The sequence below is a fragment of the Embiotoca jacksoni genome, unplaced genomic scaffold, assembly GCF_022577435.1.
Source record: "Embiotoca jacksoni isolate LCO1_2020_lvr unplaced genomic scaffold, fEmbJac1.0.p SCAF_11, whole genome shotgun sequence".
Classification (NCBI taxonomy): domain Eukaryota; kingdom Metazoa; phylum Chordata; class Actinopteri; family Embiotocidae; genus Embiotoca; species Embiotoca jacksoni.
The window spans coordinates 542,393-560,725 of NW_027185241.1; the positions used below are offsets into that span (position 1 = coordinate 542,393).

An 18,333-nucleotide genomic window follows, 5' to 3' on the forward strand; every position below is an offset into this window, starting at 1 on the left:
GTTTATATTTACTATAACAATATTGTTATAGTAAACATAACAATATTGTTAAAGTAAACATTAAAATGAAACTAAAAGTAGAACTAAAAACAAAACTGAAGTGAAAATGAAACCACAAATGCATAAAAAAAACAAAAACCCACAAAAACAAATCAAAGAAGTGAAAGTAAAAGGAAGAGGCACATAAAAGAAAATCAGGAATTTCGTAAACAATAATAAATTACAAACAGACTTCGGTCTGAAAATAACAAAATAATAGAATGATAAAAGTGTTTTTGTGTAGTTTTAGTATTATTTTCCAGGTTTGAAATGGACCCAACAATAACTAGTTTAAGATGGATTGAGTTTATATAATTTATTTGCATTTTTTTTATTATTAAATATTCAATATTTTACTGTATTGTTCAGATATTGTTGCTTGCTGCGTATCAAGTTGACAGATTTTTGTTTTGGTTATCTTTAGTTTTGACCTTTGACCTCCTCTTGCAGGGAAGTGTTGGACTTGAAGGAGAAGAAGGAGCTTCTGGTTTCTCTGGAGGGATGGTGAGTGAACCAGTCCAGACCACAGTGACGATCATTGGCAGTGCTTACATGTGTTTTAATTTTAAAAAGTATAAGTGCAGAGTCAAAAACATTTCACTCGTGAAAACACAGTATATTACTGTTTGTAAAAATTTAAGTTTCAATTATTAAAAATATACTGATAAGGTTAATAAAGCACTAACTGTATCTATGAGGACCTCTAAAACCCGAGTAAACTAAATAACTTATTCATTGAATGTGCCAGGGGGAAACTGGACTTCAAGGATTCCTGGGCGAGCCTGGAGAGCTGGGTCTGAAGGTAAACACACTGACACACACTAATAAATGAACTAACACACCAACGGGCGCTATTAGAGTGTCTCAAAATACAGACTCGCTTGTTTTAAGCCTAATATGCAATTTTATTTTCCTTTTACAACCACAAAAACGGCTTCTATCTAATGTTCGCTGTGTTGACCTGTTGGACTCGTCTTTACCTGCCTGCTTGGTGAACTGCTCTCAGTGACCACAGTCAGCAATGTCTTTCCCTTCCACCGATTACAGTGAATTAGATCTATGTTTAGATATTGCATTATTTTCCTCTTCATCTGTTTAACCCGTCAGTTTTCCAGCATTGTGAGCGTCTCCAGTGACCATTTTTGTTTTAACAAATGTGGCGTCTCTACCTGTCGACAGGGTGACATCGGTATGGAGGGACCCCGCGGGGGAGTCGGAGCTCCCGGTGAGACTGTAAGGAAACACAGCGACCTCTCAGCCGCCCTGTAGTGGAAAGTTTAACATCTGCACTGAAATGTATCTTTAATATTGCTGAGTTAGCAGAAAACTATTCGGGCACCTGTTTCATTTCATAAAGTGAATCCATTGAAAAGCCAACATCTCTTATTGTGTTGAAGATCTATACTGAGAACTGAAGCTCTGGAGTTTGACCAAAATGTTCTTGTTATAAGACACATTTTTTAGTGTACATGGAGGCGGGAGAAAGAGCTTCCTTTTGCACAAAAACTAAAGATAATGGCTCTTATTGCTCTTTGAAGTTAAATGAATGAAACTAAGAGTGCATTAGAGAGAAAATGCAGTGGTAGATTTGAGTTTAAAGTGTTAATAATGTAGCTGTGAATTGTGCCTCTGACCACTTTGAAAATCTCATTGTTATTTTCATAATAGAGCGTTTGATTGTCAATACACGGCACCATCTGAATCCTGAATACAACTTCTCGGGAAACCGATTCAGAACAAACTGTTTTTTGAGAATAAAAAATGAAACCAGGTGTTAGTTACCAAGGCTGAGTAGAGTCGTAATAATTATATTTGCAAACCCTGATGTAATGCATTAGTTTAATAAAATGTAATAATAATAATAAAAAAAACGTTCGAAAGTTGTTTAAGCAGACTTCTCGTGGAAAGAAGATATAAAATCACGCTAGCGCTTGGCTTCTCAGCTTCTGTGTTCACAAAATGTCCAAAATTCTCAATGTTTCTCATTGAATAAATAACTACTGGCAGGTGAAGGACAGAGCAACAACTGTTGGAAACCACCTGCTGCCCTGAAAGGAGGTTGCGGGAGTCTAACAGCTGTAGGTTGACATATTGTTCCAGTGTAGAAATCCCCTAACGTTCTGGCAATTACTTGCTACGTTGGCACCTCTATCTTATTATCAACAAACAAATGGTGCAGCGACACCGTAAAATACGCTGGAGGTGAAATTAGGGGGTTAACCAGCCAGCAGCTGCTGTAACAGTTAAACAACGTGAACCCCAAATTAGGATTAAACTGCAATTATAGATTTGTTTAAGATCTTTTCATAATCACATTTTTGAATTCTATGTCGATTTACTTCGGGGCTTTAAATTGACTTTTTCTCAGGATCACCAGCACAACCCATTATTTCTATTGCGTGTAAATGTTTGTGTATTACATTTCAAATGGAAATATAATATAATATATAGCATAATAATTTAAATAGCGTAAAATGTGCATTTGTATATAACTCACATTTATGTTATTAACTTCTAAAATATTTCCTTTTTATTTCATGTTGGCCAGTTCTAGTATTTTTGCTTCCAGCCTTTTTTCATCATAACATTAATATTATCTCTGTTGTCAATTTGTTTAATATTGTTGTTGTTTTTTATTTTTATTTTTTATTAAAAGGGCCCGAGTGGTGACGCTGGATCTCCAGGACTAAAAGGAGGTGAAGGTATCAAGGTAAAGGTGTAACACGCTTAAATGCACCATCACTGTCATTAAAACACGTTTACCTTTGTATACATTTCTACAAGTCTTGCAACACTTAGTGCTTTTAATCTGTCGGGTTTCTAATATATTTACATTGACTTCCCTCTTTAGTTAAATTTTTTTAATGATTAGTTTTTGCTTTTTTTTTTTCAGGGTTCTATCGGTGACAAAGGCAAAGAGGGTCCTCAGGGTCAGGACGGACTGAAGGTACAGAAACTAAACTGAAACACCTGTAAAAGAGAAAATTATTGTTTCCTCTGAAGTACAGCTGAATGAAGCATAATTACAGTGGGTACGGAAAGTATTCAGACCCCTTTAAATTTTTCACTCTTTGTTTCATTGCAGCCATTTGCTAAAATCAAAAAAGTTCATTTTATTTCTCATTAATGTACACTCAGCACTCAGAAATTATTTTGTAACCTTGGCCAGATCTGTGCCTTGCCACAATTCTGTCTCTGAGCTCCTTGGACAGTTCCTTCGACCTCATGATTCTCATTTGCTCTGACATGCACTGTGAGCTGTAAGGTCTTATATAGACAGGTGTGTGCCTTTCCTAATCAAGTCCAATCAGTTTAATTAAACACAGCTGGACTCCAATGAAGGAGTAGAACCATCTCAAGGAGGATCAGAAGAAATGGACAGCATGTGAGTTAAATGAGTGTCACAGCAAAGGGTCTGAATACTTATGACCATGTGATATTTCAGTTTTTCTTTTTTAATAAATTTGCACAAATTTCTACATTTCTGTTTTTTTCTGTCAAGATGGGGTGCTGAGTGTACATTAATGAGAAATAAAATGAACTTTTTTGATTTTAGCAAATGGCTGCAATGAAACAAAGAGTGAAAAATTTAAAGGGGTCTGAATACTTTCCGTACCCACTGTATATGGTTTTGCTGTTACATCATTTCTGACCAGCAGAGGTCGATGGGTGTTACAGCTAAGTTGGTCTCTCAACTGTGTTGTTTTCATTCCCACAGGGTCAGACAGGAGGACCTGGGTTTCCCGGTGATGTCGGCGAGGGAGGCTACACTGTAAGAGTCATCACGGTCACTTAGATCATCTCAATCCCCGAGCTTTTACTCTGTGAAGGAGCTTTCACATTTGATTTGAATTTTGATCTTCCATACTCTTTTCTATCTGGACATGTAAAATCATCTGACAGTTTGGATGCTAACATGACTTATAATTTTAAAACATTATTAAAATCAAATTAACCGGTAAGATGCTGATGAAAAAGGCTGCAGTCTGTAAGCTCACCAGCAGAGCTATAACTTTGATTTATTTCATGTCGGACTTTCTCAACTTTGATGCTGAGATCGCAATGGCATTATATCTTTGACTCTACGGTGGCCCTGAGGGTCAAACACAAAAACTTTCACAGAACACAAAAACATTTCAGAAAACACAAAAACTTTTCACATAACAAACAACAACACTGAAATAATTTGTTCTTCATTGTACAAAGATCTTTTTATGATAATCTGAGACAAATATTTTCTGTTTGTCCTCCTCAGGGTTATCCAGGACAGCCAGGGGGCATCGGAGCAAGTGGACCAAAGGTACCAAAGACACACTTGATTCAAACGCCTGCATTTTCATTTTACTGTTTACTGATGTTTCTGCAAAATTATTCCTAATTTACATACCTTGGTGTGTGGATGTATGTGATAAAGTTCTTTCAGTGGGTTGTTTTAGTTTCCCAATGATGACCCTCATAGTCATATAAGGAGCGGTATTAGGGGGGAAACTTTGGGAAAATTCTCCAGAGGATGAATCACAGTTTTGGTAATCTCCTTGTCTAATACTGAAATCATCTGCATCATTCCACAAAACTTTTATAATCCCATGAGGATGAATTTTGTCCCATTTTGGTTGTTTTATAATCTTCCCTCTGGCACCACCAACAGTCAACTTTAGACTTAGCAAGGGTATAACAGCCTGGAGTCACGATTTCATCAATTTAAGAAGTCAAACAAATATTTCTCTGTGGATTACTGGATACTTTTTTCCTATTTAGGTATCCACAAATGTGTCCAGTAAATCAGGAAAATTAAATCTGTTTGGTGACATACTTGTAACCTACAGACCACATACATAAATGTATATGAACATTGCAGCCTTCAGGTGGCGCTAACGCTACTTTCAGTTATTTATCTTCTTTCTAGCAAAATCATCTATGTCTGGATATTACCATCCAGTAGTAGTCATTTTGTTCACTGTTGACATCATAAAAAACTACATGACAATATTTGTTTTGTATAAGGTCAAAAATGTACGATCCCAACAAAACAAGCTTTTTATATCAGATGATCATGAAACAGAGTCACAAGGACAACGTTCATTAAAAATTTCCCCTTGGGGATTAATAAAGTGTCTGTCTGTCTGTCTGTCTGTCTATCTATCTATCTATCTATCTATCTATCTATCTATCTATCTATCTATCTATCTATCTATCTATCTATCTATCTATCTATCTATCTATCTATCTATCTATCTATCTATCTGACTTCATCTCTTCTGACTTCATCTGACTTTCTGCACCATATGACTCAATGTGATGTTTACAAACAGGAATTTGGGTTTTTTTCTGAGTCAGTCAGTGACTCAGTGCAGGTGCAAACTCTGTTAAATAGTTTTCCCCAGGAGGAAAGAATGAGTTTAGAATGAGGACAAGAATTTTCTGCCTTTCATGTCTGCCTCTTGTAGATGTTTAAACTTTTGAAATTATTTTTCACTGACACTTTCAATTCAAATGGGCACAAATACCCAAATTTCTGCAAGGTTTCGTTTTCATAGTTTTACTTTTTCTTTCTTCACTGCCACAGTCAGATCATTTCCATTGAAGTGGGAGAAACTGAAAGAATGCTCACCTAAATTATAATCCCCATGTTGATTCATTCATGGCACCATACAGTCTCGACGGTGCTTATGACATGTCATCTGGCAGACTAAACCACATGGATTCTCAAAGCATACCTGTTGCTTTGAAGTCTTTGAGGCATAAAGAGAAATACAGTCACTGGACTTTTTCAAACTTGTTCGCAAGAACTTTTACCAAATATCTTTACACGTTTATGTTATTATTCTAAATGTATACTGTAGGTGCAGTGCTCGTAAAGTGGACACGAATTTGTTTTTCCTCATGCAAGTAAATAAAAGTAAAAGTGAGTAGAGGAGATGTAAACCTGCACTATTTTGCATACGTTTTCTGTAAATTTTATTACGAACACGTTACTCCGGTCACCTGTTCAACTGGTCCACGCTGTTACCAGAGTGATAATGAAGTATGATAAACAGATATGATGCTCTACTGACAGGGGGTCGTCACCACAGGTGATGCACCTCTGGGTTGGACAAACGAAAGCCATTTAAAGGCTGAAGCATTAACATTTCATTGACACATTGACATTTCATCCAGTGCCAGCAACAAATCATAATATCTACCGCGATATCGAGGCGAAAATGCTCCGCCTGTTTGCAATTACCTGTTTAATCGAAGAAGAAGAAGAACTCCCACTCGCTAGGTTGTTCCATTTCGTGTTTTCTGACTGATAACAAGTCCCTGAAGGACTCAGAAGTACTCCATCCTACTGAGGATGCGTCCTTGAGATTGAAAAACATAATATTTATAAATATCTCAAAGACTACTTTCAGGGGGTTACAGGAAAGTCATGTCCTGTGAATTTACGCTTGACTTTTGATTGACAGGATTTAATACCATCAACTTGAACGCTTGTTTTTTTAAGGGTTTTATTCAAGCAAGGTAAATAAGTTTTTGTCCTACTTACAACGAAAACAATTTAAAAGAAGATCCAATTATAGCTTTTGGGAACTGTGACCTTACCAGCCTGGATATAAGTAATAATTTTCATTGTAATTTTCAATGATTTATTTGAAAGATGTTTGAATTGGAGTTGTTTTATTGTACTGTTTTGTTTTGTTTGTTAGTACATTGGAAATTAGCCTTAAACTTAAGTGTATTATATTTAAGCTTTTCTAGTTATCAGTAATGTAAAGTTCTCTTTCTCATAATATCAAATATACTCAATATAAGATTAAATTTGCTGGTGAGGTCAAAGCACAGCCAAGTTTGAGGCTAAAAAAAAGTCCAGTGAATCACATTTCAGAATCCAAATCCCATATCAGGCCAACATCTGATGGCGGCACTGAAATCAACCGTAAGCAGAACTTATCTCCTACTTAAAAACCAACAGGCTTAACACTACTGGTAACTTCATCTGTTATCTTATTATCATGACATCAAACTAAATGTTCACACAGTTCAGGAAGATCTGCAACATGCAACACAAGTAATCCGCCAAAATCAGAGTCGTGTCGTTGTCAGGCAAGAAATCACCTAAAAAGTAAAAAGCCACACTGGAATCAGTGTTTCACATGTGGGGAGGGGATGGATGAGGCGCCAACATCACAGGAGTCAGGATCTGGGCTTTAAAACATGCATTTTCAGTCATATCAGTCCCTCCAGGAAATCTTGTGATCGCAGTAATTAATGCAAATGCAACAAATCTCCGCCATAAATGGGGGATCTTGAAACTTTGCAGTAATTGTTTGCGCAATAAATATTCTCCATAGGATGTTCTGCAGAAGGTATTACAGCACAAAGTAAACATTTACAAACCAAAGGTACTTTATCAACATACATAACTTTCACAGCATCCAGTGGATGTAGAGAGCTCAGCCTGTTGTGCTTTAAACCTTTCATCATATTCTTCTTTCTTCCTCTCTTCCTTTCAGGGCACTAAAGGTAATGAAGGCTTTTCAGGCAGTGACGGTGACCCCGGAGAAGATGTGAGCGCATTCAATTTAGAGAAACAAATCTTTACAAACTGTCCAGTCATCTGTTTTTACCCTGGATCTGCAAACTTCCCTTTATACCTTCTATTTGCCTCCTCAGGGTCCTCTAGGAGTCCCGGGGGTGATCGGAGAGCCTGGATCGTTTGGTGCCAAGGTAACAATAGACAAGCAGATAAGATAGAGCACTTTATTGATGCTCGCTGTTGTAGTTCAGTTTTGTTTTTCATAGCTTAGATACAGTTTCCCTGCCACCACCAAACAAGAATCATGACAGTGAAGACTTTGTTGTGGGAGATGTTCTCATGTTCGCTGGGGTTTTTGTTCGTGTGGGAGGGGGAAGATAGCAACACTACCACAAGTGTCATATGGGAATGCCCCTTTGGTCGCTTCTATATAGGGCCAACAAATCTCAGACTAAAAGACAGCTGCAGGACATACCAAATGTAATCTGCATGATGAAGGTTAAATAGGGTGAGGCATCACATTATATGCAAACACTATAAATCCTGGTGTTGCAGTTGCTCATTAGTTAAACTGCATAAAACTTCAACACAAGACCTTTTGGATTGTAAAACTGAAAGCAATGAAATACCCGAGATACATTTTTCTCCTGTTTTGTGACATGTTACTTCAGGAATAATACAAATATTTTTTTCTAATATGTAGAACTATTGACAGTGACGTTTTAGTCAATATATGTTTGTAGTTCAGGTTATAAATTGATGAATTTATCTTGTGTACATAAAGAAGGTATTAGATCCGTTATGGCTACTCACCCTCGCTCCTCTTGTCTTCTGTCGCTCCCCTCCTTTGACACATTTCTGTCCTATTGAGGATGTGTCACTTCCTAGAAAAATAAAGGCGCATTATTACGCGGAAACACTACAGTGCATCTTGGGCTGTTTTAAAGTAGACGTGCATTTTACATATTTGATTGATACCATATTTCAACTGTGCAAGGAGCCCTTCACAGGAAGAAAAAACAAGCCTTTGAGACTATTTATCAATATTATGTAGTTACATTAAAGCCATCATTTCTAAATATTCAATTATTGTGTCTAAAATATAATTCTTTTCTGCACTGGAAAATTGCCACTGACTACTGCAATACCCATGAGCCTCAGTGGCTATTTCAATGAAGTTAACAGAGTTGCATGTTCAAAATGTGTCATTGCTGCAAGTGGGAACAAAATACAGCAGTATTTTCTGCCGAACTGATCCAGAAACCGAAACCTAAATTGACATTTTATTGAAAAAATTGTATTTTGAAAAAATTTCCCCTCGGGGATTAATAAGGTAAATACCTACCTACCTACCTAAAATGATGAATTTATCCAAAGGGCTTATCTTTTTCTCATTGTCTCATTGTTTGTAGTGATGATTCAACCGGGAAAAGTGTACGAGTCACTTATATTTGTCTAGAAACACCCTGATAAGACCTCACCCTCTCCCTATTGTTGTCCATACAACATGCTGTAGTGTTTCAAAGTAAATCATCACACGGGAAGTGATGCAATTGTTTTGATATGGTAGCCTAAACCGCAGCACACTGGCAGCATGTGGTGCCCACCAAAACACCCAGACCCACTGTTTACAAAATGATGTGACACGCTGCAGCAAGGTGAGTTAATGCAGGACGTGTTCAGAAATGAAAAGTACGCCATTATGAACTCAGATTGAACCCTGTTCTTCTCCTGCAGGGCAATAAAGGGGATCGTGGTGTCGGAGGACGTCGGGGCAGAGTTGGCGCTGTGGTGAGTGAGCGGCACCCAGAGCCTTCTCTGTTTCCTTCTGTTACGTTGTTTATCAATTTATCCAATTAATCATCACCAATATATACAAAATATAATGAATCACTTCAAATATCCACATACACTATTGATGTAATCATAGGAAATAAATCAACTGTCCCCTGAATGTCATTTAAACCCATTAATCGGTAAACTAGTTACATATTCATATTCAACATTTTGGGTTCTTTCTGGACGCATATTCAAAGTTGTCTTTGAAAATAAATAAATAAATCATCCACCAGGGTTATCTTCCTTGGAGGCGACCAGGAAGTGAGATAACAGAAAACCTGCATTACAAACATGTTTTGGAGTTTGGCTCATACTTGCCAGTTAATGTCTAGGCATTGTGACCTCGACTGCCTCGCATTTGATTAATCTCTTTCATTTATCGATGTCCGGGAAGTCCCACAATTTAATGTAGAAAAAAGTCTGCAAACTAAATCAAATCTTTGGTATTTACAAGGTCAGGGAATTTGTGACATTTGCCATGTGTCTCTTTATAATGTCAGTTTATTTCTCGTGGATTTACAAGGGGAAGTGAAAGGCAGCGAAGTTTCTCTTGGAAACAATCTGACCCTGTCCAGACGAGAGGTCATGTTTCACTCTGATGTCAACAACAAATAAAGAAAGACTGTTCCGTTTTTTTATTTTCAGTACAGTCAGGATCCATCAGGATTTTATTTATATGGCAGCATTTTATTCAAGAAATACAAAAAGAAAACAATGAAATAAAAACATTTAGTTTAGTTGACTAGGCCACAGCTGTAGGCAGTAAAAGGGGGGGGAAACAGACTCGGGGAAAGGGCCCTCACCAGCTCCTGTGCTCCACGCTCTCACATCAAACAATACAAAACTATAACCAAAAGCATGCAAATACTGAAAAGATGTGTAAAACAAAAAGAAAATACCATACAACTGAGAATGTGATGAGCAGGTAAGAGGCCCAGTCACCAGATATAATGCGAATGATATAACGCACCCAAAGAAACTGACACCTGCACAATGTTTTTTTTTTTAATATTCATCTATTGTATCTGATAACACTGCGCAGCTGATCAGCCAATAACAAAGGAGATTCCAACAAGGAAGATTCTGCTGACAGAAAATATTTGTGTGGAAGTAAAATAGCATGGAAGTTTTGTAGATTTATTTCTCAGGAAGTCAGTCGTGTTTATAACTGTAACTAAAATAGTGTCAAATCACCAGTTCTACCGAATAACTTCAGAAACTTCCCCAGAGTTCAGTTCTGCCAGGTTATTTTGACATTTATGTGATCAGTCAAGTCTCTGCGACCTTAATAAGGAGAACATGAAAGTGGAACAGAGGACTATTAAATAAGTTTATTAAAAACACAGTGACGTCATGTCCAGACTCATAATATTCACACAATGAATTGAAGTTTGGCCAAATATTAAGACATCCTTTTTATTCTCGCTCAGTGTTTTGCCGCTCAAGATTTTACACCCTCATGGCAGCATTTTTTTTTTTAAGGTTTTGGCAGGAGGTACAAACTAAATGTGTTTACTATATCTGCAGGAACCATAAAGAGCTTTTAACTGGGCCTCATACAGAACCTTGTGGTACTCCACAAGACATTTATCCAGAAGGCAGAATTTTCTCTCACACTCGTGTCTTAAACTGGTTCAAAACATCGCTGCTGCAGTGATGTGAATGATACCGCAAACGGTCTTATGACTGCGTTTTACTTTCTCAAGTCATATCTCATCATAATATGTGTCATATTCACACTGTTTAATCATCAGTTCCATCAAAGTTGACATTTAAGAAGGGTTTTCCCTTAGGGCGTCTGAGGTCTTCTATTTCCTCATAATTCTTTTCGAACTTTCACAGTATCTGTCTTTACTAAGTTTTATCCGAGGGAACTTAATATTGTTTGTGTTGTCATAATTTTCCCATTTGTTTTCACCTATAAATGCAATTTTATTGTGTATTTATTGTGGTCATATTTACAATTTAATATCCATTGTTACGCCAATATTATCGCAATACATGTACATAAACCATGTGTTGCACTTTATTTTGGGTTAAACATACTATATGCAGTTCCTATATACCACTGGTCTGTAAAAAGAGAAGAAAGGAGAGATACCTGTATGACAATGGCAAAACCAAATCAAGGATATATACACAATGTAAACTTATCTACTTTTCTGTTGGTTTGTCCAACAGGGAGCTGGAGGAGAGCAAGGAGACACTGGAATACCAGGAAAACTAGGCCCGAAGGGCCTCCAGGCCCAGACAGTGTGTATACATACATAGCATGCATGAATATCTTAGGTTTCCACAATTCTGACTTCGGATTTTTAGCTGTTTGTTATAATCGTGTCATTTTTCATTTTTCATTTGTTGACTTTTGTTGATTTTTTTTTTTTTTGATTTGGTCGTTCTATCACATTTGTTGTCCTGGAAACCTGTAATCCATGAAACCTTGTGAGGTTGTGTGTTTAACTCATATTTTTCCTCCAGGGGGCTAAAGGTGAAACGGGCCCCGACGGTGAAATGGTGAGGTTTTTTTTTAAACACTGTGAAATAGTGTTGGAATAAGACAAGTTAAAAGAAAACTAAAGTGAAGTTTATTTAAGTGAAGTAGAGTTTTAGTAGTTTATGATCTCGTGTGTGTTTATCACAAACAGCCAGACACACAATGACATATAAAACCAGGGTCAACTAAACGTCTCACTTCGGCCCTTTAAGTATTTCATGAAGTCATGTAGATGGTTAATTAAAAAAAAGAATAAAAACTTGCCAAATTAAAAAGAAAAAAAAAAAGAGAAATTTGATCTTTTTCTAATTGAACACATTCAGACTGAGAATCAAAGCCACTTTTTGAATTACATAAATGAACATGAATTCATTTTAGATTTGTGTCGAACTATAAGCATATCTAATGCTGACAGGAACCATTTAAATTTTAAACAGATTCATTAAAATCGAATATCCTATTGTTGCTTATTTAAAAAAAATAATAATAATCCTGCAGTTAAAACTTCAGCTCTACTGTTGTTGTGTATGATGTCTGACATGGTCTCGTGAAGGCCATCTCCAACGTAACAGTGCATGACCTAAATATAGCACAGACGGGTATTTCCCGTCATCTGCTGACATCTTTTTTTAAACTCATCTTTCTTGTTTTTCAAGAAGTCAGTCAGCTGCCATTGTTTTTGTTTTTTTATGAAACCTCTGCAACTTCCTTGTTTGTTCGCACATTTGTTGTTTTTCTTTTCACCCCATCAGGGTGCTGTAGGGAAGAAGGGCATTAAAGGAGGAGAAGGACAAAAGGTAATTTCACCTGTTTGCAATCAGGTTGATGAAACTGTCGTTCCACGTCTCCGTTTCATTTCCTCTTCCTACACCTGTGGGATTTACTCTCTGACGAGTTTGTTCCTCTTTCTGCTTACCTTTCAGGGAAGTGTGGGTGATCATGGAGACAAAGGACAGGTTGTTGCTTTGTTTAAATAATTTTTTTTCCATCGACGTCATAGAAATACAGTTTCCCGAAACAACACGGGCTCTGCTCGATGCCAGGCTTTACAAAGTCGTCGATAATACAGAATGTATGACGCATAACACAGACACGTAGGCATCTCACTTATTACACACTTCTTTGTAGCTTCAAGTTATTCAAACTAAACGTCCAAAACAACTTTAGAGAAGGTGCAAAATACCTTTCAACTTTGAAGACAAAATACTCACAAAAATAAACAATTTGGTCTGATTTCCATAATGCATGCCTCATATTCCCATGTATTCAAATCTATGAGGTTTTTTTTTTTTTTTTTTTTTATTACAGTATACAGCGCAAATAATACAAACACCTGAACATTTTTCCATTTTCCAATACTGAAACCAAAGCCATAGTTATTTATAACAGATCAGGTCCGACTAGCAGTGAACAGCTGCTGAAGTGGGGGGATGTCAGGCCTCAAGATCTCCCAAACCAAAGTCAAAAAAACGTTTCTAATGGATCTATACAAAATGTAAAGCAGCTCTCACACATTGTAAGAACAGAACGTACAAAGTGTGGACCAGTTACACTATATGTTATTTAAAGTATAAATAGTTATAATCTAAAAGGGACAATGTCGTTACTTCTTTGCTTCTTCCTCTCGGCCATCTTCTTTGACAGCGTGGACCGAAAGGCGCAGGAGGTCGTAACGGTGTCCCGGGCCCCGGTGGACCGCCCGGCATCCCGGGGACCAGAGGACAGCGTGGCGCCATCGGTGACCCGGGAGTTGAAGGCAAAGCGGGACCTAAAGGACTGCTGGGTCCATCTGTGAGTTACATCTGCATGAGTGCGGACCTTCAAAACCACAGTTCATGTTGGAATTTTAAAACCCTTTTTCTGTCAAAGGAGTTTTAAAATGAACTTTGTACTTTGATAAGATTACAACCATAAAATGAAGAAAAATCACATCAGTTTTCTTTCTTCTTTTTTTTTTTTTTTGCCCTACAGGGTCCTGGTCTGACTGATGAGCAGGTCCTGCAGCTCTGCAGAGGCGTGGTCATGGCCCAGATCTCCCAGTATGCCTCCTCAATCCAAGCTAAGTGCTCCCAGGGCTGTCCCGTCAACAACCGGACACTCATCGGGCCCCCAGGATCCCGAGGACAAGCGGGGCCGCCAGGCAAAAGTGTAAGTCCCAGTCCTGGTTCGCAGCAGTGATGGAGAGAAAGACTCATTTCTGCTGATGTTCGGATAATAGATTTTTAACAACAAACAAAGTTTTTTTTTTTTAAAAAGAACAATAAAAGGTCAGTTTTCAGCTATTTTACCTTCGAGGGACCCTGTTGTAAGTTATCCGTAAGATTTTGCAAAATATGAAGCTTGTTATAATACCACAGATAAATGAAATTCTGCTTTTTGAAATGTACTCTATTTCTCCTCAAACTTTATATAACAATGTCATCTTGCGCTGCATCTCAGACAAGATCATGAGAACTCTGAAGCCATTGTTGTCATATCATGAGGATATCTGAACATAAGTTGCTCTGTGATTTCATATCCTGAAACTTTGTGTAAAAAGGCTGAATTTCATGAATAATTTACCATCATTTCTGCCTCCATCTATCAGGGTAAAGCAGGAAAAGCAGGAACAAAAGGAGCCAGAGGTGTTCAAGGCGACAGAGGACTGGATGGACAGGAGGGAGCGCTGGGTGACAGAGGTGAGATCATCTTTTCAAACCTCACTCATAATGACGTATAAAATTGTAAAATAAGTCTCCACGTAAATGACCTTACATTTGGGAATTCTTATTGTTCCTATCTGTTAATATGAATGGATTTTTATTTCCTGTAAGTCCCAAACTTTCCTACACGATCTTTTTATTTTTCTTAACAGGTCAGAAGGGACGTAAAGGCACTGCAGGAGATTCAGGTAAAGGCCTGCCGGGACCCGACGGACCACAAGGACTCAGAGGTATGACGCTGTTCCTCTCCCCGCAGTCAGTCATTTAGAAGATTCATAATGAAAACATAACTTTGATTTTAGTGAGCTTCTGTTTGCTTCTCTAATTAGGGTATAAAATTCACGTAACCTTAATTCAGAGGGACATTTTCTGCCAGGCTCTCCACTTGTATTTGATACCGTTTCCTCCTTAATAAGGGGCCAGGATTTATAATAATTATTGTACCATCTTATAAATGTTATAATTACCTCTCCCAGGTTTTCCGGGTCACCCAGGAGAACCCAAAAATGGCATGGAGGGTGCCCGCGGGCCTGGTGGCTTCCCCGGTCCGATGGGCATATCTGGAATGATTGGGAACGCAGGCGTGCCGGGATTTTGCGAGGCGCGGGACTGCAGCATTCACGCGCCGGTGATGCGCAAAGAGCAGGGTCTAGTGAAAAGACCCGGGAGTTCAAAAATCTGAACCTGAACACGGGCGGCAAGGACCGCTATGAGTCTCTGAGAATCACCTGGTCACGGTTCATCTCAATACTAGAAGAGGAACTGGGTTTAAATGGCGAAAAAAAAAAAAAATTTATATATACATTCGTGACAACGGTTTGTTTAAAAGCTGTGATGAAAATGTCAGCGGATTAAGTATAGTACCGTGTGGCGCTCCGCTGAGAAATGTTGAACTCCGTGTTGGAATCAAACCAACAAAAAAACGCCCACCTGAGCCACACAAGGCTTCAAGTGAACGTCATACTTCATAAATATCCAAATTCTGCTACGATTTTTACTGGGAACATTTCAGTTTAATGTGTTATGACTTGATAAAACAATAGTCAATTATTCCCCACTGATTACTTCCTTCGGTTTAGTTTTTTTCTTTTCTCTGGTACCCAAAGAATAAATAAATATATAATGCTATGTAAATATTTTGTAAAGATTCTCAAATACATGTACTGTGCTCTGAAACATGTTTCAGATAAACTGATGTATTTTTAATGAGTCTTCAGTTTTTCGGTCATCCCATTTTTAAAATTGGTTATGCTTTTGATTGGGAAAATTATTCTCAAAAATAATCACAGAAATAGCTTGGTTTCAGATCGATAAATTTTCACCGTTATCTGATTTGAATAGAAAATAAACTAAACGACAATTAGTTGACAGAAACAAATTACTCAGATTATTGTAGGCATGGATACCAAGAACACAAAGATTTGACTGCAGGACTTTGTTCTTGGAAATTATCAAGACATATACTGTATAAATGCAAGCAGATGCACTTTTATCTAAAGTTTGTTGAAAATTTAAGAAAATAAATTCCAGTTAAAAGTAAAACTCTGTGGCTGAAAAGACACATTCACAGTAACTTTAAATTTTGTAATGTTCAAAACACGGAGCTTTAAAATTAATGTGACACGAGGAGGAGAGGATAGAAAATTATGATCAACTACTGTATTTATTACAAATGCAATTTAGCTCAAAATGGTATAAAGAGCAGAGTTCATACTTTTTTTTTCAAAATAAATCTGAAAGTTCTCAGTAGCAACAGATGTTGTGTATTTAAGGTGACATTAAAAAAAAAAAAAAATCTCCACTAAAAAAATAAGTTAAAACAATTTTTCAGCACAACAAACTGTGCAAAAAGCCTCCTGAGAAACATGCTAACTGTTGTCATGATTGTCACTGACGCCATTCCTGTTATAAAATTATTGCATCTGCTACATCTGGATTAAAATTCTACCAACATACACAAATAAAAACACATTTTAATCTTCATGGGTTTAAATTTGTGTTTTTACAACAACAAAAAAATTAACGTTTTACTGCTAAATTAATCACCAAACAACAAGCATGAATCTTTATTTTGATAAATTAGACAGAATTCAGAGTAGATTTTTTTTTTTTTTAAAAACAGTTTATTTTTCTTAACTTTAAACAAGAAAACAGCAACATGACGAGAACAATTGCACAAGAGTTTTGGTCCTTAATGTATTTGAAATAACACTAATAAAGCATACACAGACTGTCTTGCAATGGAGTATGAGACAAAAGATTCATGATTACAAATATTCACATTATTCATAATAAAGATTTAAAAATCACAAAACAGTACAGCGATGTGCTTGGTTAAGTTTGTTCAGGCAGGTTTTTTTCAGTTTTTTGCCAGTTTTGCTGGAGGAAAGTAAAACTAACCACAGTAAAAAAATAAATAAATAAACAACCAAAAGCCAACATTACAGATTTGTTCTGTAATAACAGATGTTATTACAGAACAAATCTGTAATGTTGGCTTTTGGTTGTTGTTGTTGTTGTTAACAGATGTTATTACAGATAACAGATCTGTTTTGTTCCTTCAGTAGAGCTTTCCAATGCTTTTAATTAAAGTATTGCTGTTATTATCACCTGCCAGTGTTGAAACGAGCGTACAGTACCTCAATAAAGGTCACATAACTTAATAGCTTAATGCCAGATGATTTTTAAAAGATGAGAGATAATCATGAGGCAAAAAAGAGCATCATTAGAGCTTTAATTCCTGAATTAAATTATTATATATTGTATATATTATCAAATTATTGATAAGTGACAGCAAGAGATTTAAAGTGGAAATGTGGACTCGCTGGCAAGGTGGTTCAACTGGTCTGGGGTATAACCAGTTCAAGAACCAGAACTTTTTGGTGGAAGAGCTGGATTTAAGTACCTTACATTCAGTGTTGATTTGGGGTATTTATCAGCCAATGGTGTCATCCACTGGCTGTGTACCAATAGCATCAGCTATCTACAGGGTGGATTGTAGATTAATTTACATTTTTTTTTCTCAATCACTTGTTTAGTCTAAACACTGTTAGAAAATATTGTAAAAGTTTAGAACTTAGAAAGTTCAAGTATTTTTTTTTTTTTTTTATTTTTTTTTTTAAACAGCCTAAACTATTAATGAAATTCATTCAATTCTGGCCTAAAGCTGGCAGTAAATAACAATTATTTTTCATCAATTGCAGGTTAATTTCACCAATCTGCCAGAGTTTTCAATTACTCTTTTGTCTGTTAACTGTCAAAAAATGTTTTAAATGTCAATAATGTAAATAAGCAGCAAGTATTAACATCTCAAGAGCTAAAAGTTGAAGTAAATTTAAGCATTAACTTGGTAAAGAGAACATAGTTCCACATCCATTAGCACATTAGCATCATCAGTTTAATACAAAGTAGAGTGGAAATTAATATTACTTGAGTATCTGCTTCGTACCTCTGTGTTGTTACAGAACTAACACAATTTGGTTTACCGGCCGAGATCAACGAGAAAAAGCAGCGTAAAAAGTAAAGCAGCTTCAATATTGATTTTAGTTTTTAGTTTTATAGTCTTGTGACTTTTTTTTTAGTTTAATTTGTTTTGGGACGTTTGTAAACTACCAGTGAGATTATTCTTCTGGTCTGGTTCTACCGGTATCCTCTTGACTCAACGTCCAATTAAACCCCAGATGCTCTTTTCTGCTCCGACATTGTCTGACCTTCCTTCAAGTACATTCAGGTTACAGTGG

General features: G+C 36.8%; 1 protein-coding gene across 2 annotated transcripts in view; it reads left to right on the forward strand.

Annotated features, from left to right (window-relative positions):
- Positions 1-16,533, forward strand: part of LOC138193085 (collagen alpha-2(IX) chain) — a 24,445-nt gene extending 7,912 nt beyond the window's left edge. For both annotated transcript variants that reach the window (XM_069140891.1, XM_069140900.1), the window contains 19 exons: positions 490-543; positions 788-841; positions 1,219-1,272; positions 2,696-2,749; positions 2,933-2,986; positions 3,758-3,811; positions 4,295-4,339; positions 7,536-7,589; positions 7,696-7,749; positions 9,296-9,349; positions 11,579-11,650; positions 11,876-11,911; positions 12,644-12,688; positions 12,815-12,847; positions 13,536-13,682; positions 13,863-14,039; positions 14,479-14,569; positions 14,746-14,823; positions 15,070-16,533. In XM_069140891.1, the coding sequence (XP_068996992.1) occupies positions 490-543; positions 788-841; positions 1,219-1,272; positions 2,696-2,749; positions 2,933-2,986; positions 3,758-3,811; positions 4,295-4,339; positions 7,536-7,589; positions 7,696-7,749; positions 9,296-9,349; positions 11,579-11,650; positions 11,876-11,911; positions 12,644-12,688; positions 12,815-12,847; positions 13,536-13,682; positions 13,863-14,039; positions 14,479-14,569; positions 14,746-14,823; positions 15,070-15,275 (1,416 nt within the window). In that variant the 3' untranslated portion in view covers positions 15,276-16,533. The remainder of the gene's footprint in view (positions 1-489; positions 544-787; positions 842-1,218; positions 1,273-2,695; positions 2,750-2,932; positions 2,987-3,757; positions 3,812-4,294; positions 4,340-7,535; positions 7,590-7,695; positions 7,750-9,295; positions 9,350-11,578; positions 11,651-11,875; positions 11,912-12,643; positions 12,689-12,814; positions 12,848-13,535; positions 13,683-13,862; positions 14,040-14,478; positions 14,570-14,745; positions 14,824-15,069) is intronic.
- The last annotated feature ends 1,800 nt before the right edge of the window (positions 16,534-18,333 follow it).